The 23,871-nt window shown below is 46.7% G+C and overlaps 1 protein-coding gene across 11 annotated transcripts in view; it reads left to right on the forward strand.

Annotated features, from left to right (window-relative positions):
- The window catches only part of ppef1 (protein phosphatase, EF-hand calcium binding domain 1), an 85,316-nt gene that overhangs the window by 58,062 nt on the left and 3,383 nt on the right, over positions 1-23,871 (forward strand). For 10 of the 11 annotated variants that reach the window (XM_043700225.2, XM_043700222.2, XM_087993145.1 and 7 more), the window contains 5 exons: positions 6,064-6,474; positions 9,412-9,597; positions 9,720-9,862; positions 15,976-16,082; positions 22,604-22,767. In XM_043700225.2, the coding sequence (XP_043556160.2) occupies positions 6,064-6,474; positions 9,412-9,597; positions 9,720-9,862; positions 15,976-16,082; positions 22,604-22,767 (1,011 nt within the window). The remainder of the gene's footprint in view (positions 1-6,063; positions 6,475-9,411; positions 9,598-9,719; positions 9,863-15,975; positions 16,083-22,603; positions 22,768-23,871) is intronic. The other variant, XR_006313108.2, reaches the window with a different exon arrangement.

The raw sequence follows: 23,871 nt of genomic DNA on the forward strand, positions 1-23,871 counted from the left end.
TTGCTATTGCATCCCTCCTATAATGTGGATTCCAGAGCTGAACATAATACTCTAACTGTGGCCTAACCAGCATTTTATATAATTTAAGCATAACCTCCCAGCTCTGAAGCTCTATGCCTCATGTAAGAAAGGCAAGTATGCCATATACCTTCTCAACCACTCTATCCATTTCTCCTGATACCTTAAGGGACTGGGTATTTGCACATCAAGGTCTCCCTAATTCTCCGTGCCGCTGAGGGTCCTACTGTTCATCATGTATTCCCTCGCCTTGTCCTGCCCAAATGCATCACCTCACATTTATCCAGATTGAATTCCATTTGACACTGTTTAGCCCATCTGACCAACCCATCTATATCCTCCTGTAATCGAAGACTATCCTCCTCACCATTTACCACCCCACCATTTTTTGTATCATCAGCAAACTTACTGATCAACCCTCCTATACTCGTCTAAATAATTTATATTGACCACAACAGCAAGGACCCCAGCAATGATTCCTGCAGAACTCCACAGGACATAGTCACAAAAACATCCCTTAACAGTTACCTTCTGCCTCCCACCACTCAGTCAATTGTGGATCCAACTCGCCACATTTCCTTGCATCCCATGAGCTCTTCAGATATGACCTCACTTTAACAAAACCATACTGACTGTTCTAGATTAATCACTGCATTCTTCAAATGCAGATTAATTCTTCAAATGTAGACAAATTGCTTCCAATAGTTTCTCCATCACATTAAGAACATTCTTCCAGCATTTGTCCTGTCTAGTCCCATTAGATTTTTATAGGTTTCTAAGAGATGCCTCTCATTCTTCTAAACTCCTAACGAATCCAGTCTCTTTTCAAACATTGGTCTTGCCATTCCAGGAATAGGATGGTACTCCAGCATATGGGCGCGTACTTAAAATGCCAGGGATGTGGACCACGTGCAGGGAAATGGGATTAAGTGTAGCTTGGTGTTTGTTGGTCAGTATAAATATGGTGGGTCAAAAGGCCTGTTTCTATGTTGTATGACTCTGTGAATCAGTCTGGTAAACCTTTGTTGCACTATTTCCATTAGCAGAAGATCCTTCCTCAGGTGAGGAGACCAAAACTGCAAACAATACTCCAGGTGTGGTCTTATCGAGGTCCTGTACAGTTGCAGCAAGATATCCATGCTACTGGACTTGAAATCTCTCCCTATGAAGGCCAACATACCACTTACCTTCTTCACTGCCTACATGCTTACTGTCCTGGTGCACACGGACACCCAGATCACTTTGCTCCTTTCCTTTTCCCAAGCTATCTTCTTTCAGGAAATTATCCAACTTCCTGTTCCTGTTACTAAGTGGGTAACCTCACATTTGTCCACATTATCTACTAGGCGTTTCCTCCTCACTCAGTTGTCCAACTAGTTAACAGCTTTCTCTACCTATCCTCCCATGTTCAAAGACTGTGTCTATACCCTCCCATCTGATCCTACAGTCTAAAAGTTCTGTTTTAACTTATTTTTCAAATCAACCTGTTTGGAGATGTTATCACACACCTCTGGAAGAGGTGTGACTTGAACCCAGACTGCCAAAGGTATGGCAAGGTGGCTCAGTGGTTAGCACTGCTGCCATCAGTGTCAAGGACCTGGGTTCAATTCCAGCCTCGAGTGACAGTCTGTGTGGAGTTTGCACATTCTCCCTGTGTCTGCGTGGGTTTCCTCTGGGTGCTCCAGTTTTCTTCCACAGTCCAAAGACGTGCAGGTTAGGTGAATTGGCCATGCTAAATTGTCCATTGTGTTCATGGAAACAGACCCTTCGGTCCAACCCGTCCATGCCAACCAGATATCCCAATCCAATCTAGTCCCACCTGCCAGCACCCGGCCCATATCCCTCCAAACCCTTCCTATTCATATACCCATCCAAATGCTTCTTAAATGTTGTAATTGTACCAGCCTCCACCACATCCTTTGGCAGCTCAGTCCATACACGTACCACCTTCTATGTGAAAAAATTGCCCCTTAGGTCTCTTATCTTTCCTCTCTCACCCTAAACCTATACCCTCTAATTTTGGATTCCCTGACCCCAGGGAAAAGACTTTGCCTCTTTACCCTATCCATACCCCTCATAATTTTGTAAACCTCCATAAGGTCACCCCTCAACCTCCGAAGCTCCAGGGAAAACAGCTCCAGCCTGTTCAGCCTCTCCCCATAGCTCAAATCCTCCAACCCTGGCAACATCCTTGTAAATCTTTTCTGAACCCTTTCAAGTTTCACAACATCTTTCTGATAGGAAGGAGACCAGAATTGCATGTAATATTCCAACATGTACAGCCGCAACATGACCTCCCAACTCCTGTAACTCAATACTCTGACCAGTAAAGGAAAGCATACCAAACGCCTTCTTCACTATCCTATCTACCTGCGACTCCACTTTCAAGGAGCTATGAACCTGCACTCCAACGTCTCTCTGTTCAGCAACACTCCCTAGGACCTTACCATTAAGTTTTAAGTCCTGCTAAGATTTACTTTCCCAAAATGCAGATTTTGAAAACTTTAACCCGAATCTCCTCTCAGTCTTCTTCACTCCAAGGAGCACATGCCCATTTCTTCAATCTATTCTTACATTCTGGGAACCACTATATGATTGTAGAATCTTACAGAAGAGGCCCTTCAGCCCATCAAGTTTTTCTGAGACTGAGATGAGGAGGAATTTCTTCGCTCAGGGGGTTGAGTGTCTTTGGAACTCTTTGCCACAGAGAGCTGTGGGGGCAGAGACATAGAGTATATTTAAGGCTGGGATAGATTTTTGATCAGTAGGGGTATCGAGGGTTATGGGGAAAGGGCAGTCAAGTGATGTGACCAATGTTGGATCAGCATGTTTCTAAAGGATGGCAGAGCAGGCTTGAGGGGCCGAATGGCCTGCTCCTGTTCCTATTCGTCAAGGTCTTACAGCCTAATGGTGTCACATTTCAACGAGATCATGTCAGGTCTGATAATATGCTGCTTTTTCTACTCATCTTGCTGAACTGGACCAATTCACATTTTTCACATTGTAATTCATCTGCCAATCTTTGCGATTGTTCATCCTATTTGAGACCTTTGCAGACTCTTTGTGTCAAAGAATAAAGAACCTTCCAGCACAGGAACAGGCCCTTCGGCCCTCCAAGCCTGCACCAATCCAGATCCTGTATCTAAACCTGCTGCCTATTTTCTAAGGATCTGTATCCCTCTGCTCCCTGCCCATTCATGTATCTGTCTAGATACATCTTAAATGATGCTATTGTTCCCGCCCCTACCATCTCCGCTGGGAACACATTCCAGGCACCCGCCACCCTCTGCGTAAAGAACTTTCTATATGTATCTCCCTTAAACTTTTCCCCTTTCATCTTGAACTCGTGACCCCTAGTAATTGAGTCCCCCACTCTGCGAAAAAAGCTTCTTGCTATCCACCCTGTCTACACCTCTCATGATTTTGTAGACCTCAATCAGGTCCCCCCTCAACCTTCGTCTTTCTAATGAAAATAATCCTAATCTATTCAACCTCCATTCATAGCTAGTGCCTTCCATACCAGGGAACATCCTGGTGAACCTCCTCTGCACCCTCTCCAAAGCATCCACATCCTTTTGGTAATGTGATGACCAGAATTGTATGCAGTATTCTAAGAGTCTGGTTCCGTGCTGTACATCTCTCTGACTCTCTGACGAGCCTCCAGTCACGCAAACAGCTTTCTACTACTGCCCTCCATCTACTGTCACTTAGCCAGGTTTGGACCCAACTCGCCAAGTTCTATTGGATCCTATGAGATTCTGAGTGGATAAATAGTGGAGCTGGCAAAAGACCTGATGAAAGGTTCCAACCTGAAATGTGGACTCCCTTTCTCCTCTTGAATCTGCTTGACCTGCTGTGCTTTTTCCAACTTCACTCTTTATCCACTCTGTCTGTCCAGCATGCGCAGTCCTCACTATCTCCTATGAGATTCTACCTTCTTTACCAGTTGTCCATGTTGGATCTTGTCAAAGGCTTTGTCAAAATCCATATAAACATCATCAACTGCCCTACCTGTATCTAAACACTTGGTCACTCCTAGAAAAATTCTTGTGAGTCGCTTATGCACTTTCTCCAATGCATTTCCCACAATGAGGGCATTCAGAACGATACTCAATACTGAGGTCTAACAAATTCCTGTCCCTCTAGAATCACTGAATCCCTGCAGTGTGAAAGCAGACCATTCAGCCACATTGACCCTTCAAAGAGTATCCCACCCTCCTCCCTATAACCATGAATTTTCCATGGCTAATCCACCTAGACTGCAGATGCCTGGGCACGATGGGCAACTTACCATGGCCAATTCACCTAACCTGCATATCTTTAGACTGTGAGAGGAAACTGGAGCACCCAGTGGAAACTCACACAGACACGGGGTGATTGTGAAAACTCCACACAGACAACCGCCCAAAGGTAGAATCGAACCCAGGTCCTAGTGCTGTGAGGCAGCAGTGCTAACCACTGAGCCACCACACTACTCTTCTTGGCTCTTGTTAATAAAGTGGAGGAGACTGTATGCTCTATTAACTCCTCTCCCCAGCTGTCCCACTACTTTCAGTGATCTGTACACATCTACACCCGCTGCTCCTGTACCCTGTTTAGAATCGTATCTCTATTACATAGTGTCATTCAGTGTTCTTTTGAACAAAGCGCATCACCTCACACTTCACTGCACTGAACCTTCTGAAAGTCTATGTGCACCACATCAACAGCGTTCCCCTCATGGAGTCTTTCCATTACCTCCTTAAAAAACTCCAGTAAGGTAGTCAGACACCGTTTCCTGTTCAGAAATCTGCTGACCATCCCAATCAACTCACCTTTCTCCATGCAATGACTCAATCTATCTCAAGCAATTGTTTCTGAAAGGTTCCTTACCACTGAAGTTAAACTGATGGGTCTGTAACATTGGGATTATCCTCACAACCCCTTCTTGAAAAAAGCTGTAATGTTTGCAATTTTCCAAACTCTCTCTTGAGTCTAGAAGAAGTTTGTGGCCAGTGTTCCTGCAATTCCCACTTGGACTTCTTTCAAAATCCTTGGATGCATCTAATCCGACCCCAGGGCCTTGTTAATGTTAAGGGCAAGCAGCCTATTTTCTTTATCAATTTGAACCCTTCTGTCACCATGGCCTGACCAGATAAATAGTGGAGCTGGAAAAAGTCCTGATGAAAGGTTTTGACCTGAAACGTCGACTCCTCTTCTCCTCTGATGCTGCTTGACCTGCTGTGCTATTTCCAGCTTCACTCTTTGTCCACTCTGTCTCCCCAGCATGCGCAGTCCTCACTATCTCCCTCTTTGGTAAAGATAAATTTAACATACTCATTTAACACCTCAATCATGCCCATGACTCCATGTGTAATACCCCCTCTTTGGTCTCTCACCAAGCTTACTTCTCCTTTACTACTTATATATCCACATACGACTTTAGGATTCCCCTCTAAATTGGCTGCCAATCTTTTCTTGTAATTTTTCTTTGCATCACTTACTTGCTTTTTCACCATCTTTCTAAACCTTCTGTGTTCTCAGTTATAGTACCTGTATGACACAGTTCTTTCTTTTTTTCTTAATTGCTAGCTCATTTGCCATCCTGGAAATTCAGGATTTGTTAGTCCTTCATTTCCCATTTGCGGGATTATATCACGACTGGATTCCATACCCTCTTTGATTGTTCACTGACCGCTTTTCCAGTAAATCCTATCCAGCTCTGTTCTTGCCATATTGAATTCCGCTTTCTGCCAAGTTGATTTTTCTCATTCTGCACTGTAACGTGTGGTTTTCCACCATCATCCTGAACCATTTGATACAATGATCACTGTCTCCAAATGCTCCCCAACTGACAACTCGTTCATTTGGGCCTCCTTATCTCCAATAACTAGGTACAATCATCCTTTGAATATCTGAAGGAAATTTGTACCAGATTCGAAAAGTTAACTCTGCTTTTCCTACTTCACGGATGCGGCCAGACCTGCTCAGCTTCCCCAGCATTCTCCGTATTTGTTTCAGGATTTTGCCTGTATCGTGAATGACGAATTTCTCATTCCTTCGCAGTTTAAATCTGCACTCAGGCCTCAGGCCAAAGCCTCTGAAAACCCGAATGAGAAAAGTGTGGGGGACCTCTACCTCAAGGCACAAGCTCCGAAGAGGCTGGACAAGAACGGGAATGTTGGAGGGAAGCCACCAGAAACTTCCAGCAATTCCATTATTGACCATTCCTCCTTTCGAAAGCAGAGGCCTGTGACATCATCGGCTTCCTCAGTGTACAGCCTCAGCAGATTGGATAGTGACCAGGATGGAGGGAGGGAGGATGATGTGCTCCAAAGAGATTCCAACCAGGAGAGGATGTTGGATGGCAGCCGCATAGAGGGGCACAACTCCACTCCAATCCTCGAAGTGTCCTGCTTAGACTGCGAAGTGTCCTTCACCAATGACATATCAAGAGAGGAGATGGAATGGAAACAGGTATACTGAATGCAATTTCAAATTTGTAAAGAGATTGGAGGATTTGGAACGAGTGTGGGAAAATGGTGTTGAGGTACAAGATCAGCCATGATCTGCATGATGGGGAGAACAGGCTTGACTTGAGAGGACAAATGTCAGCTTCTCCCATTGAAGTTGCAGAGCTGTACAGCATACAGTATTCCCGAGGAGAATACTAAAATACAGGCTCCTAGACTAGATGGGATTGAGGTTCACAAGGAGGAGGTGTTAGCAGTTCTGGAAAGAATGAAAATAGATAGGACCCCGGGCTGGATGGGATTTATCCTAGGATTCTCTGGGAAGCCAGGGAGGAGATTGCAGAGCCTTCAGCTTTGATCTTTATGTCATCGCTGTCTACAGGAATAGTGCCAGAAGACTGGAGGATAGCAAATGTTGTCCCCTTGTTCAAGAAAGGGAGTAGAGACAACCCTGGTAATTATAGACCAGTGAGCCTTACTTCGATTGTGGGTAAAGTGTTGAAAAAGGTTATAAGAGATAGGATTTATAATCATCTGGAAAGGAATAATTTGATGAGGGATAGTCAACACGGTTTTGTGAAGGGTAAGTTGTGCCTCACAAACTTTATTGAGTTCTTTGAGAAGGTGACCAAACTGGTGAATGAGGCTAAATTGGTTGTTGTGGTGTATAAGGATTTCAGTAAAGCGTTTGATAAGGTTCCCCATTGTAGGCTATTGCACAAAGTGCTGAGTCATAGGATTGAGGGTGATTTAGTCATTTGGATCAGAAATTGACTAGCTGAAAGAAGACAGAGGGTGGTGGTTGGTGGGAAATGTTCATCCTGGAGTTCAGTAACTAGTGGTGTACCACTAGTTTTGGGGCCATTGCTGTTTGTCATTTTTATAAATGACCTGGAAGAGGGTGTAAAAGGATGGTTTAGTAAATTTGCAGATGACACTAAGGTCGTTAGAGTTGTGGATAGTGCTGAAGAATATTGCAGATCATAGAGGGATATAGATAAGGTGCAGAGCTGGGCTGAGAGGTGGCAAATGGAGTTTAATGTGGAAAACTGTGAGGTGATACACTTTGGAAGGAGTAATAGGAATGCAGACTACTGGGCTAATGATAAGATTCTTGGTAGTGTAGATGAGCAGAGGGATCTCGGTGTCCTTGTGCATAGATCTCTTAAGGTTGCCACCCAGGTTGGGAGGGTTGTTAAGAAGGGAGAAAGTGAGGACTGCAGACGCTGGAGATTAGAGTCGAGAGTGTGGTACTGGAAAAACACAGCAGGTCAGGCAGCACCCGAGGAACAGGAGAATCGACATTTGAGGCAAAAGCCCTTCATCAGGAATAAGGCTGTTAAGAAGGTGTACAGTGTGTTAGCTTTTATTGGGAGAGGGATTGAGTTTCGGAGCCATGAGGTCATGCTGCAGCTGTACAAAACTCTGGTGCGGCTGCATTTGGAGCATTGTGTACAGTTCTGGTCACTGCATTATAGGAAGGATGTGGAAGCTTTGGAATGGGTTCAGAGGCAATTTACTAGGATGTTGTCTGGTATGGAGGGAAGGTTTTTTTTGAGGAAAAGCTGAGGGACGTGAGGCTATTTTTATTAGAGGGAAGAAGGTTAAGAGGTTGCTTAATTGAGACATATAAGATAATCAGAGAGTTATATAGGTTGGACAGTGAGAGCCTTTTTCCTTGGATGGCGATGGCTAGCATGAGGGGACACAGCTTTAAATTGAGGGGTGATAGGACAGATGTCAGAGGTAGTTTCTTTACTCAGAGTAGTAGGGGTGTGGAACACACTGCCTACAACAGTAGTAGACTCACCAAATTTAAGGGTATTTAAATGGTCATTGGATAAACATACGGATGAAAATGGAATAGTGTAGGTTAGATGGGCTTCAGATTGGTTTCACAGGTCGGCACAACATCGAGGGCTGCGATGTAATGTTCTATGCAATGCATTGACCAAACAAGTCAAGCATGTCAAATACCTTCTTCACTACCCTGTCTACCTGTGACTCCACTTGCAATGAACTATGAACCTGCATTTCAAAGTTTATTTGTTCCGCAACACTTTCCAGGACCTTGCCACTGATTGTACAAGTCCTGCCCTGATTTGCCTTGCGAGGTATCCTGCTGTGGCATTGCATTCACTAAAAAAAAGTATCTTTGTCCCCGGCTCTTGTTGTGCGATCATACTGAGACTGGAGAAAGAAGTGAGTTTTCCCTCATCAGCAACAACATCAGAAATCCGTGGAGTGAAAACAGAGTTAACGTTTCAGGTCCAGTGACCCTTTTTCAGAACAGGGTTCTGTTAAAGAGTCGCCAGACTCAAAACGTTAACTCTGCTTTCTCTCCAGTGACACTGAGTTTCTCTAACAATTTCTGATTTTGTTTCTGATTTCCAGCATTCGCAGTTCTTCAGTTTTGATTTTGTTTTGAGTCTTTCCTCATGTTCGTGAGCAAGAATGCTCATGAATGATTTACGCCACAACCTAAGTAGATCGGAAAAGCAAGTCTCAGAACCATGCTGGCTCAGACCCGGTTCCAAGTGTACCCCAACACTAGTAACATTACTGAAGACTGACACCGATCCCTAGCATTAAACCATTCCCCTTCACCTCTCCCCAAGGAATGCTGAATACGTTCTGTATATACTTTATAATTCTTTTGGAGAATTAGTGACACAGTGAGCTAATAAAGCTTGAGCCCACATCATATCGCTGTCTGTAATCGATTCGCACCCCTTGTAGTTATTTCAGAATGAAGTTCTGCTGCTTGTTTTTATTAAATACCTAGTTTCGATTAGAAAAGATAACAGCAGATACAACTGTATAAAATAACTTCAGCTCTCCTGGTTGTAGGCTTGACGGTTGTTTGATTAAGGTTCTGTTAACCTTCGAGATCGCAGGATTCTGGCCATGAATGTTTATCCTGAGAGCTGTCTTTCTGTAGATTATAGACGTACTGTGGAGTGACCCAAGGAACCTCACTGGCTGCATCCCAAACAGCTTCCGAGGAGGGGGCTGTTACTTTGGTCACGATGTGACACAATGCATGCTGAAACGGTACGACTTGGAGCTGCTGATCCGGTCACACGAGTGCAAACAGGAAGGATATGAACTCTGCCACGACGGAAAGGTAACACGTTGGCCCGAACTCCTCTCGCGTGAGCTTGCACGTCAGTCTTACAAAAAACATTGTCGCTGATTTGCAGGTTGAAGGTCAATCGCAGGGAGCTGAATGATCCATTTCTCACACAGGTCATCACTATTTTCTCTGCTTCGAATTACTATGAAGAGGGCAGTAACCGAGGGGCTTATGTCAAACTTGGTCCCGATCTGGTGCCCCGCTTTGTCCAGTATCGAGTTAGTAAATGTACAAGGAAACTGACTCTTCAGGAGAGGTGAGTGTAGCACAGAGGTAGACAGGTATCAATTCCTGGAAGGGCTCAGCACATCAGGCAAACATCTGTGCAGACAGGAACAAGGTAACATTTCCTCGCCTTTCAGACCTCTTTAATCTGATGTGTAAGGGGTTAATTTAGGATGTGCACTTGGTAGGAGTGACCATCTTTGAACGCGCTCACCAGGACAGCTTGTGTTCAGTCGGTCATCTTTTTTTTTGATGAAGTAACAGAGAGAGCAGAAGAGGTTAATGCAGTTGACGTAATATACTCAGTCACAGAGATGTGCAGCAAGGAAACCAACCAGATTTCCTAATCTAATCCAGTCCCATTTGCCAGCACTTGGCCCATATCCTTCTAAACCCTTCCCATTCATATACCCATCCAGATGCCTTTTAAATGCTGTAATTGTACTAGCCTCTGCCACTTCCTCTGGCAGCCGATTCCATACACACACCACCCTCTGTCTGAAAAACTTGCCCATTAGATCCCTTTTATATCTTTCCCCTCTCACCCAAAACCTATGCCCTCTAGTTCTGGACTCCCCCACCCTGGGAAAATACCTTGTCTATTTACCCTATCCATGACCCTCATGATTTTATAAACCTCTATAAGGTCACCCCTCAGCCTCCGACGCTCCAGGGAAAACAGCCCCAGCCTGTTCAGCCTCTCCATATAGCTCAAACCCTCCAACCCTGACAACATCCTTGTAATTCTTTTCAGAACGCTTTCAGGTTTCGTAGCATTTTTCCAATAGAAGGGAGAAAGATATCTCATAAAGTACCCCATAACAGGTTTGTCAGCAATATTGATATCTACAGAGTAAACGAGTCAGTAGCAACAGGAACAAAAATTAGGCTGACCGATGGACAGCAAGGAATGATGGTGAATTGGTTATTTGTCAAACAGGAGATTCATCATGGAGATCCCAAGGGATTGGTTTAGTAATCCATTATTTTCTTCATACATGCAGTATTCATGATTTAAAGTTGAGTTTATAGGGTGCAATTTCCACTTTGTGGATGGCATGAAACTTGGCAGGATTCTGGGTTGTAAGGATAGGTCTACATTACATCAGAGAGACACAGAGAGATCAGTGAAGTGGGCAGACTAGTAACAAATGGATCTTATTGCAGGGTTGAGGTGACATTTTAGTGCGAAGAAGGTGCAGAAACAACAGAAAATAAAGGTAACAATTCCCAAAAGGGAGTAGGAGAAGATGAGCCTGGATGTATATTCATATAAACCATTTAACATTGCAGGATGGGTTGAGGGGGGTGTTAATAATAAATAAATTATCCTGCGATACATTAATGAGAGAGTGGGGGTAGACAAACAATGAAATTATGGTAAACCCAAATGTAAAGCTGGTTTGACCATAACTGGAGCAAAGGGCCCAATTCTGGGCAGCACACTACAAGAAAGATGAAGGGAAACCTAATCATACAGTGAGTGGTTAGGGTCTGGGATGTACTGTCTGTGAGTGTGGGAGGGAGGCAGGTTCTCTCAAGGGGTTAGGGTCTGGGATGTACTGTCTGTGAGTGTGGGAGGGAGGCAGGTTCACTCAAGGGGTTAGGGCCTGGGATGTACTGTCTGTGAGTGTGGGAGGGAGGCAGGTTCACTCAAGGGGTTAGGGCCTGGGATGTACTGTCTGTGAGTGTGGGAGGGAGGCAGGTTCACTCAAGGGGTTAGGGTCTGGGATGTACTGTCTGTGAGTGTGGGAGGGAGGCAGGTTCACTCAAGGGGTTAGGGCCTGGGATGTACTGTCTGTGAGTGTGGGAGGGAGGCAGGTTCACTCAAGGGGTTAGGGTCTGGGATGTACTGTCTGTAAGTGTGGGAGGGAGGCAGGTTCTCTCAAGGGGTTAGGGTCTGGGATGTACTGTCTGTAAGTGTGAGAGGGAGGCAGGTTCACTCAAGGGGTTAGGGTCTGGGATGTACTGTCTGTGAGTGTGGGGGGAGGCAGGTTCACTCAAGGGGTTAGGGTCTGGGATGTACTGTCTGAGAGTGTGGGGGGAGGCTGGTTCACTCGAGGGGTTAGGGCCTGGGATGTACTGTCTGAGAGTGTGGGGGGGAGGCAGGTTCACTCGAGGGGTTAGGGCCTGGGATGTACTGTCTGAGAGTGTGGGGGGGAGGCAGGTTCACTCAAGGGGTTAGGGTCTGGGATGTACTGTCTGAGAGTGTGGGGGGGAGGCAGGTTCACTCGAGGGGTTAGGGTCTGGGATGTACTGTCTGAGAGTGTAGGGGAGGGAGGTTCACTCGAGGTTGAAACTTTATTGCTGGAACAGCACAGCAGGTCAGGCAGCATCCAGGGAACAGGAGATTCGACGTTTCGGGCACAGGCCCTTCTTCAGGAATGAGCAGAGAGTGTTCAGCAGGAGAAGATAAAAGGTAGGGAGGAGGGACTTGGAGGAGGGGCGTTGGAAATGTGATAGGTGGAAAGAGGTCAAGGTGAGGGTGATAGGTCGGAGTAGGATGGAGGCGGAGAGGTCAAGAAGAAGACTGCAGGTCAGGAAGGCGGTGCCGGGCTGGAGGGATTCGGCTGAGACAAGGTGGGGGGAGGGGGGATGAAGAAACTGGTGAAGTCCAAGTTCATCCCCTGCGGTTGGAGGGTTCCCAGTCGGAAGATAAGACACTCCTCCTCCGACCGTCGCGTTGTTGTGGTTTGGCGGTGGATGAGTCCAATGACCTGCATATCCTCGGTGGAGTGGGAGGGGGAGTTGAAATGCTGTGCTACAGGGTGGTTGGGTTGGTTCGTCCGGGTGGCCCAGAGGTGCTCTCTGAATCGCTCCGCAAGTAGGCGGCCTGTCTCCCCAATATAGAGGAGGCCACACCGGCTGCAGCGGATGCAGTAGATGATGTGGGTGGAGGTGCAGGTGAATCTGTGGCGGATATGGAAGTTTCCTTTGGGGCCTTGGAGAGAAGTGAGGGGGGAGGTGTGGGCGCAAGTGTTGCACCTCCTGCGGTTGCAAGGGAAGGTGCCGGGAGTGGAGGTTGGGTCGGTGGGGGGTGTGGATCTGACAAGGGAGTCGCGGAGGGAGTGGTCTCTACGGAAAGCTGATAGGGGAGGGGAGGGAAATATATCCTTGGTGCTGGGGTCTGTTTGGAGGTGGCGGAAGTGACGGCGGATGATGCGCTGTACATGGAGATTGGTGGGGTGGTAGGTGAGGACCAGTGGGGTTCTGTCCTGGTGGCGGTTGGAGGGGCGGGGCTCAAGGGCGGAGGAGCGGGAAGTGGAGGAGATGCGGTGGAGGGCACCGTCGACCACGTCGGGGGGGAAATTGCGGTCCTTGAAGAAGGAGGCCATCTGTGTTGTATGTATTTTGAACTGGTCCTCCTGGGAGCAGATGCGGCGGAGACGAAGGAATTGGGAGAATGGGATGGCGTTTTTACAGGGGGCAGGATGGGAGGAGGTGTTAGGGTCTGTGATGTACTGTCTGAGAGTGTGGGGGAGGGAGGTTCACTCGAGGGGTTAGGGTCTGGGGTGTACTGTCTGAGAGTGTGGGGGAGGGAGGTTCACTCGAGGGGTTAGGGTCTGGGATGTACTGTCTGAGAGTGTAGGGGAGGGAGGTTCACTCGAGGGGTTAGGGCCTGGGATGTACTGTCTGAGAGTGTGGGGGGGAGGCAGGTTCACTCGAGGGGTTAGGGCCTGGGATGTACTGTCTGAGAGTGTAGGGGAGGGAGGTTCACTCGAGGGGTTGGGGTCTGTGATGTACTGTCTGAGAGTGTAGGGGAGGGAGGTTCACTCGAGGGGTTAGGGTCTGGGGTGTAAGTGTGGGGGAGGCAGGTTCACTTGAGGGGTTAGGGTCTGGGATGTAGTGTCAGTGAGTGTGGGGGAGGGAGGTTCACTCGAGGGGTTAGCGTCTGGGGTGTACTGTCAGTGACTGTGAGGGAGGCAGGTTCACACATCAACCTGCTCCCTTTGCATGTCCCCACTTCCTGTTTTCACCTCTTGCACCAAGTCCTCTAGTTTTGGAAACCCCTCCGTGCTCACTCCCTCATGCACAATCCTCTGCCAAATGGGCATTATGGTGGTGTAGTGGTGATGTCCCTAGAGTAGTGACACTGCTGCTATGGAGGGCCTATTTCCAATCTCACCATGGCAGCTGGTACAATTTAGATTTGATCAGTTGATCAGTGGTAGTGACTTGGAAAAACTATTGTCTGGTTTATTAATGTTCTTTACAGAAGGAAACTGCTGTTGTTATGTGGTTTGTCCTACACATGACTCCGGACCCACAGCAATGTGACTGATTCTGAACTGACCTTTGAAGTGACCTGGAGGAATGAGTAACAATTGCTGGCCTCACCAGTGGTGTCCACTTGTTTGTGAGAGAATAATGAAATTGCTCTGAATATCAGAACGCATTTGAAGTGATTCCATCATTTCCCGCAGCACAATGTCGGTCCCTTGAAGATTAGCAGGTTTCCTTGACGTAGTGTGAGTCCTGGGTGGTCGAACTGCTCAGTGCAGCGGACATGGGATGTACCCAGCAATGGGCAGGGATTCCGATTTTTGGACTGTTGGGATCTCTTCTGGGGCAGAAGTGACCTATAACAGGAGAGGCACGTTGTACCTCAACTGGAGGGGGGCTAATATCCTGGCAGGGAAATTTCCTGGAGTTATTGGGGAGGGGTTAAACCAGTCCGGCAGGGTGGAATCCTAAATGGTAGTGAGTCAAGAAAAAAAGTTGAGGCTGGTCCAGAAACTAAAGAGAGTAGGACATACATGAGCATGGGGAAGACTGATGAATTAAATTGTATTAATTTCAATGTAAGAGGTCTTACAGGTAAGGCTGATGAACTCAGGGCATGGATGGGTACATGGGACTGGGAAATCATAGTTATTACAGAAACATGGCTGGGGAGGGAATGGACTGGCAACTCAATGTTCTGAGGTATTGATGCCATAGGAAGGATAGAAGGGGAGGCAAGGGAGGAGGTGGACTGGTATTTTTGATTAAGGAAAATGGCTTAAGGGACCTGAGGGGCAACCTTTTCACACAGAGGGTAGTGCGTGTATGGAGCAAGCTGCCAGAGGAAGTGGTATAAGTGAATACAGTTACAGCATTTAAAAGACATTTGGACAGGTACATGAAACGGAAACATTTCCAGAGATATGAGCCAAAAACAGGAAAATGGGACTAGTTTAGTTTGGGAAATCTGATTGGTATGGACAAGTTGGACTAAGGGGTCTGTTTCCGTACTGTATGACTGTGTAACACCCACTTCCTGTGATGTCTGCAACACAATAGATAGGCATGGAAAGCGATCACCGGATTTGTCAATGAACTCCTGCAATTCAGCCTTTTAGATGGGGTATTGAATCCTGAGCTCACTCTCTTAGCTTTTCCTGTGTTGTATGACATTGATTAGATTAGATTACTTACAGTGTGGAAACAGGCCCTTCGGCCCAACAAGTCCACACCGACCCGCCGAAGCGCAATCCACCCAGACCCATTCCCCTACATTTATCCCTTCACCTAACACTACGGGCAATTTAGCATGGCCAATTCACCTAACCTGCACATTTTTGGTCTGTGGGAGGAAACCGGAGCACCCGGAGGAAACCCACGCAGACTCCACACAGTCAGTTGCCTGAGGCGGGAATTGAACCCGGGTCTCTGGTGCTGTGAGGCAGCAGTGCTAACAACTGTGCCACCTTTGCAAGGCTCGAAATGGCATGTTGTTCCCAGCTCTGTTCTTTGAATATATTCAGAAAAGCTCTTGCTCTGATTGGTTTTTACCCATCACCAAATCACCATGGCTTTTAAAAAAAATTCTATCTATTAACCATCACCAGTAAGTCAAGCCAATCAGATATCTACAGGCAAAGCTCATTACAGACAATGCAAACCATCAAAAGTGCGGGAGAGGTAGGAAGAATGGGAAGGGGCTCCCAAATCTGGTATCATTCATATTATCAACTATTCTCAAATGTATGCTTGTGATTTTATACTCTATTGCTCCATTTTATTTCATGGTTCCAGCATTCACAGTAGTTTGTATTTAGTTGTGGAATGTTTTTGATTTGCAGTGTAAACTTGATGTTCCCATTGTTTAACTTTAAGAAATCCTACACATTAATTCTGTTCATTCTTTTCCCCCACACGAAGGGTAAGTGTAGTTGAAGCATCAGCCCTGAAGTCCTTGCGTGAGAAGTTTTATGCACACAAATCCGAAGTTATCGATGCCTTCAAACAATACGATAAAGATCAGACAGGTAATGAGCTGAGAAAAAAAAAGGGCTTGCTTCTGATTGTTAAACTTTGCTGCATTAAAGTTGATTTGTGTTGATTCTGAGATTAGATTAAATTCCTTACACAATGGAAACAGGCCCTTCAGCCCAACAAGTTCACACCAACCCTCCCAAGAGTAACCCACCTAGATCTCTGCACTATATTTTCCCCTGATTAATGCACCTAACACTATGAGCACCCGGAGGAAACCCACGCAGACACGGGGAGAATGTGCAACCTCCACACAGACAATCACCCAAGGCAGGAATCAAACCCCGGTCCCTGAGGCAGCAGTGCTAACCACTGAGCCACCGTGTCATCCCCAGATTCTTGGGTAGTGTTGTCAAAAAGAGGGACCATGGGGTTCAGGTACATAATTCTTTGAAGTTTGTATCACATATATACAGGGTGGTGAAAAAGACATTTACCATGCTTGCCTTCATTGCTCAGACCTTTGAGTATAGGAGATGGGACTTCATGTTGAAATTGTACAGGATATTAGTGAGGCCTCTTCTGGAGTACTGTGTCCATTCTGGCCTCCCTGTTATAGAAAAGCTGGAGAGGGTTCAGAAGAGATTTACCAGGATGTTGCTGGGAATGGAGGGTTTGAGTTATAAAGAAAGACTGGATAGGCTGAGACTTTCTGTAGGAGGTTGAGATGTGACCTTATAGAAGTTTATAAAATCATGAGGGGCATGGATGGGGGAAATGGTAGGTGTCTTTTCCCGAGGACAGGGGGATTTCAAAACTGAGGGGTGTATTTTTAAGGTGAGGGGAGAGAGATTTAAAAATATATGAGGGCAAATTGTTTACACAGAGGAAGTAGTGGGTGCAGGTAGAGTTCCAACATTTAAAAGGCATTTGGATAAGTAAATGAATAGGAAAGGTTTGGAGGGATATGATTCTGGATTAGTGGTGCTGGAAGAGCACAGCAGTTCAGGCAGCATCCAAGGAGCTTTGAAATCGACGTTTCGGGCAAAAGCCCTTCATCAGGAATAAAGGCAGTGAGCCTGGAGTGTGGAGAGATAAGCTAGAGGAGGGTGGGGGTGGGGAGAGAGTAGCATCTTCCGCCTCAGAACACTTCAACCCCAGGGCATCAATGTGGACCTCATTTCCTCATTTCCCCTTCCCCCACCTCACCCTAGTTCTAAACTTGCAGCTCAGCACTTTCCCCATGACTTGTCCGGATTTTTCCTACCTGCCTATCTCCTTTTCCACCTATCCACTTCACTCTCTCTTCCCTGACCTATCACCTTCATCCCCTCCCCCACTCACCCATTGTACTCTATGCTACTTTCTCCCCACCCCCACCCTCCTCTAGCTTATCTCTCCACGCTCCAGGCTCACTGCCTTTATTCCTGATGATGGGCTTTTGCCCAAAATGTCGATTTCAAAGCTTCTTGGATGCTGCCTGAACTGCTGTGCTCTTCCAGCACCACTAATCCAGAATCTGGTTTCCAGAATCTGCAGTCATTGTTTTTACCTTGGAGGGATATGAACCAAGTGCCAGCAAGTGGGACTAGGTTAGATTGGGATTATGTTCAACATGGACTGGTTGGACCGAAGGGTATATTTCCATGCTGTATGACTCTATAAGTGGACACATATATATATTTTGTTGAAGTCAACCTTCCTTGTCTAGCTGGCACAGTTGGTGAAGCCTGGGAGATAAAATAGGGAGATGTCAAGACTGAATGAGAAGGCAGCACATTTGGCAGCAAGGGTAGGGTTTGGGGGTTGAGGTGGGCACCAGTGAGTGACTGACGATATTGTAGTTGATAGTGAGAGAGCTTTGGTAGGAGGTGGGTGCAGTTGCAGAGAGAGACAGTGGGAATGAGCGTGAGGTAGCAGAGAGAAGAATCTGGCACTTACCCTGATGTAGCCAAGGAGGTCATTGATCTTCTTATGACACTGCTGGCTGTTCGTCTGGACTATGAAGGTGATACTGACCCAGGCAGTGACCTCTGAGTGAGCTGCCAGGATCTGATGACATGGCCTCTTGTGCCAACACTGCAACAAGAGGTTGACTCTCCTCTGGGAATCCCCAAACCCTCTCCCCCCCACCTCACCACTGCCCCAACATTAGGACCTCCAGGTCCTATTGATACCACCTTCCCCTTATCTGACGTCTTCAGAAAGGTGAACCTTTGATGTGCAGGGCAGCTTTGCGATGCCAGTGTTCACCTGTGTGCAGAGCGGTCTTTTTAAAATGGCACAGGTGCCAGGGATGTTGGTCTCTTGGCATTTATCTGCGGGGGGGTGGGGGGGGGAGGGAGGTGAGTTAAGGCCATCAGAAATAGGAATAGGAGCAAGCCATTCGGCCCCTTGAGCCTGCTGTGATATGATATTCCTCACATCCACTTTCCTGCCCTTTCCCGTAATCCTTGTATCCCCGGTTGGTCAAGAATCTATCTGTTTCCCCCTCCAAGTATGCACAAGTTAGATTTAGATTTTATTTAGGTTAAGTCAGCGAACTGTGAGTGGGAGAGTGGGGCTAGAATCAGGCAAGGGGGCACCTTAAGGATGGGGTAGTTAATGAGACAAAGTCAGTGAGATACCTAAGAGATCTTTGGGTCTTGCAGTGAGAAACATTCAGCGTAGCTGCCTGTGACTGACACATAGCCGAGAAAAGATTCAGGCCCGGAATGGGTCAGAGGCAAAACCCAGGAAGAAAGAGAAAATGAAAAAAAAAACTTGAATTATGTTTCCAAAAGGCAGGATAGACCTTGAGATTCAAAGGTAGAGAGTGAAAAGAGAAGCTAGAACAATGCAGGAGGAGCAATCTGATGTCAGATTTGGATTATGGGGCAAAGTGATAGCATGTCCTTGAATATAAGGTAAAACCTCTGAATGGTAGAATCAAAATCCATCCAGCTCATTCTGAGCACAAAGACCAAAATCAGAAAGCCCTTGAAAGAGTATGGGAACTGACTAAAAAGGGGTATGCAGGCTTTTTTTTTTGGATGATTACTGACATAACTGTAATAAAGGTCTCAAAGCAGCTGGATATGAAATTACTGAACCCAGAAATGAAATGGTTGCAGTAAAGGATGTAACGTTTAAACCCTGGCCTCCTGGAAAGAACCTTAAAAATTAGAGAGATCTGATCCTGAACTTAAACAGGATGATGACAATTCAGATGGCTGTCAAGTAGAAAGTTAAAAATCACACAACACCAGGTTTAATTGGTGTGCTTCCAAATAAACCTGTTGGACTATAACCTGGTGTTGTGTGATTTTTAACTTTGTACACCCCAGTCCTACACCGGCATCTCCAAATCCTGTCAAGTAGAGACTTTGTTCCCCGGCTGGGAGAGGATTTAGGAATCAGAAGTTAAAGCCTGAACAGGGCGTTTCTTAGAATCCCTACAGTGTCAAAGCAGGCTCATACTGACCCTCCAAAGAGCATCCCACCCAGACTCATCTCCTGCCACTGCATTTCCCATGGTTAATCCACCTAACCTGCACATCACTGAATTATGAGAAGAAACTGGAGCTGCCTGCAGAACCGACACAGACACAGGGCGAACATACAAATTCCACATGTCCAAGGGTGGAATTGAACCTGGGTCACACGCACTTGAGGCAGGAGTGCTAACTGCTGAGTCACCTTGCTATCCAAATGATCACAGCAGGATTGGAACCTGCAATCTTCTGCTAGCACCCCAGTTAATACCCCTACTGGTAGGCCCTGTGACCAGTTGACCAGTTTCAAAGATTGAGTTCAAAGATCAAGAGAGTGATGACAATTTTGCATGCGTTCAGCCTTAAGGAAGCTTCAAGGACAATGGAATAGTCAAGGCTGAGTTTAGGAGAGACCTGGTCAAAGCAAATAGGCTGAGACAGGGGAAGAGGCATGTACTAAACTGCAGCTCAAAGTAGGCAGTGTTGGTGAAGATAAGAGAGTGTGGTTGGAAGCTCAGCTTAGGATGCACTGGGACGCTGAGATTGCAAACAGATTCAGATTCAAACAAATTCCCGGGGAGAGGAATTGGGTTGGCAGCAAAGGAACACAACAAACTTAGAGCTTCCCCCAGTATTTGGCTTGAGGACATTTCTGGGTGAACAGTTCTGGGTGTCAGCAAAGCAACATGATAAATCAGAGATAGAGTCATAGAGTCATGGAGATGTACAGCATGGAAACAGACCCTTCTGTACAACCCATCCATGCCGACCAGATATCCCAACCCAATCTAGTCCCATCTGCCAGCACCCGGCCCATATCCCTCCAAACCCTTCCTACTCATATACCCATCCAAATGCCTCTTAAATGTTGCAATTGTACCAGCCTCCACCACATCCTCTGGCAGCTCATTCCATGCACGAATCACCCTCTGTGTGAAAACGTTGCCCCGTAGGTCTCTTTTATATCTTTCCCCTCTCCCCCTAAACCTGTGCCCTCTAGTTCTGAACTCCCCAACCTCAGGGAAAAGACTTTGTCTATTTATCCTATCCATGCCCATAATAATTTTGTAAACCTCTATTGGGTCTTCCCTCAGCCTCCGATGCTCTCCCTGTAGCTCAAATCCTCCAACCCTGGCAACATCCTTGTAAATCTTTTCTGAACCCTTTCAAGTTTCACAACATCTTTCCGATAGGAAGGAGACCAGAACTACACGCAATATTCCAACAGTGGCCTAACCAATGTCCTGTACAGCCGCAACATGACCTCCCAACTCCTGTACTCAATACTCTGACCAATAAAGGAAAGCATACCAAATGCCTTCTTCACTATCCTATCTACCTGCGACTCCAATGGAGAGAGAGAGAGAGAGAGAAGTGCTGGTGACATGTTGTTAGGAAACAATTGAAGACTGCCATTAGGTTTTCAGTGATGCTGAGGATGGATGGCATTTTAGATGAAGAATAACAGGAGCCAAGGATAGATATTTGAGGAGCACCTGAACTAGTGCTGCAAGAGTGAGAGGAGGTGCCAGTGATGGTGATTGTCTTGCTACACTTCGAGGGAAGGGGATGAAAGCAGGAAGTGAACCACCCAGCTGGGCAATGGGGAGGAGCTGGTGCAGGAGGGTGTTATGGTGAAATGTGCCAAAGGCAGGTTAACAAAGCTTGCTGTCTACTCTTGGATGTAGGAGGTTCACTTACAGATGGCACAGAAACCTGTGGTAAATAGCAAGGCGGAAAGCCTGAATACAGGAGATGCCAGGACAATATTGACTGGCTGGTCGGATGGGCAGAACAGTGGCAAATGGAATTCAATCCTGAAGGGTGTGAGGTCACTTTAGGAAGACTAACAAGGCAAGGGAGTATATATGACATGGTAGGACCATAGGCAGGACAAAGGATTGGTGTGCATGTCCTTATATTCTTGAAAACAGCAGGACAGATAGATAAGGTGATAAAGGATGTATATAGGAATCCTGGAATTCCCTTTGTCAATCAAAACATTGAATACAAGAGCAAGGAGGTTGTAATTGAATCTGAATCTGGGCTGTTTGCAACCTCAGCGTCCCAGTGCACTCTGAGCTGAGCTTCCAACCACATTCTCTTACCATCACTGAATCCCCCTGCGGTTACTATTGACCAGAAAGCTAACTGGACTTGCCACATATACAGTGGCTGCAAAAGCAAGTCAGAAACTAGGGATACTGCAGCGAGTAACTCACCTCCTGACACCCAAAGCCTGTCCACAATCTACAAACCACAAGTCAGGAGTGTAATGGAATACATTCCACTTGCCTGGATGGGTGCAGCTCCAACAACAGTCAAGTAGTTTGACACCATTCAGGGCAAAGCAGCCCACTTGATTCATTTACATCCACAAGCATCCACTCCCTCCATCACCAGTGCTCAGTAGCAGCAGTGTGTACTATCTACAATATGCACTGCAGAAGTTTACCAAAGACTCTTAAGCAGCATCTTCCAAACCCATGGCCACTTCTGTCTAGAAGGACAAGGCAGCAGACTCATGGGAACACCACCAGCTTTAGGTTCCCTTCCAAGCAATGCAGAACCCTGACTTGGAAATATATCGCCATTCCTTCACAGTGACAGGGTTAGAATCCTGGAATTCCCTCGCTGAGGCCATTGTGGACCAACCCACAGCTGGCGTACTGCAGTGAATTCAAGAAGGCAGCTCACCACCACCTTCTCAAGAGCAATTAGGAATGGGCTATCAATGCTGATCCAGCCAGTGATGCCCACGGCCTGGGCGTGAATAAAAAAAGATTACAAAGTGCCAGGTCAATTACTGGACACTGGGATTAGTATGGACAGAGTTTTAATGATAGATAGCCGGTGTGGGCACAATGGGCCAAAGATAACTCTATATAACAGAAATGAATTACTTTAAAGACAACCAGCATTTACTTTCTCCGTCATATTCAAGTATAAGCAATTTGTTATGGGTCGGGGTGGTGGTGGGGGAGAAGCTGGAGGATGGCCCTAAATGAGATGCCCATTTAAACAGCTAGTACACACACAATGGGTAAACTGGCCTCCCTCTGTGCCCTAACGCTCCTGTCGCTCTGCAATTTTGCTTGCAGGGAGGATTTCTACGAGTCAGTGGGCGTTGGCGGTGGAATCGGTGCTCCATTTACACTTGCCCTGGCGAACTCTGCGCTCCAGGCTGGTGCGGGTCAATACTGAGGGCAGTGTGGATTATCTCTCCAGCTTTGAAGATCTCCAGATTGAACAGCCCATGAAAGAGGTGAAACCAAAGTAATTGCCCCCTCGCCTTTGAGAAGCCTGACCACAATAATAGAACAAAGTTTGAATCCTGTTGGAGGAAAGCATGGCATCATCATTTATTTTACCTTTTGGAGGACACTGGGGAGTTACCACAAATTGTCAGAAACTCTTTCCAGCCGATATTGCCTGTGCCTGCCTCTGTGGAAAAGCTTTTCAATTTGTCTCAGTCTCTCACTCTTTTTCCAAATCTGCCATCAAGATCAGAATCCTTATTTCTGAAGATTCGAATTGCGGTCAAGATCTTCATTTCTGTCCCAATTCAGTCACAATGTCACCTTCTCATCATCTTATGATGCAGAGTGGTTTATTGGCAGTGCAATGGAACAGCTCTTTCCGGGCAGCACGGGCTGCTTTCTACACTGGTAGCTGTAGTATTCCAGTCAGGAAACACAGATTCCATGTCACAGAGCCCCCTTGTGAAGGTGGGCAGAGAAAAGGGAAGTGTGGAAGGTATGTCAGTGAGGGGGCAGGATGGCAGATAGATAACGTGTAGGCAAAGGGCTGTGCGTGTGTGGGTGAGAGGGGATGCGAGACTAGGTATGTGAGGAGGGGTGACGGGAGAGTAAGTTGTGTGGGGGAGGCAGTGTGGGAGATGGGTGAGGGGCTGTTGGAGGTAGGTGTGAGAGTTGGGGGAATGAGAGTAGGTATGTGGTGGAGGGCAATGTGGTAGGTGTGTGGGGGAAGGTGAAGGCATGTGGGGGAGGGGTAGGTGTGTAGGGTGGGGATGGGAGGTATGCATGTGGGGGGGAGGGGTGATGGGGAGGGAGGAATGGGGGGCTAGGTTCGAGGCTGGGTGAGTTCATGAGGGTGTGGTTTCAAGGATGAAGGGAGGTTTGAGGAGATTATGGGGTGGTAGTGCGAGGGTGAGGTAGCTGGAGTCCGAGATGTGTTGGATCAGAGTACAGTCTAACATTCCGTGGCTCAGTGTTGAGGTAAGTACATCAGGACTGTTTGAGAACACTGACTCTTCACCATAGACACTTGCCACTCTGATGTTTACACTTCCCAGCCAATTCCTGCGTATGAAGTGTGTTATGATTTCAGTGATATCTCAACATGTATC

Source organism: Chiloscyllium plagiosum, unplaced genomic scaffold, assembly GCF_037043375.1.
Source record: "Chiloscyllium plagiosum isolate Xiang-an unplaced genomic scaffold, Cpla_swu_hap1 HiC_scaffold_12, whole genome shotgun sequence".
NCBI classification, from domain to species: domain Eukaryota; kingdom Metazoa; phylum Chordata; class Chondrichthyes; order Orectolobiformes; family Hemiscylliidae; genus Chiloscyllium; species Chiloscyllium plagiosum.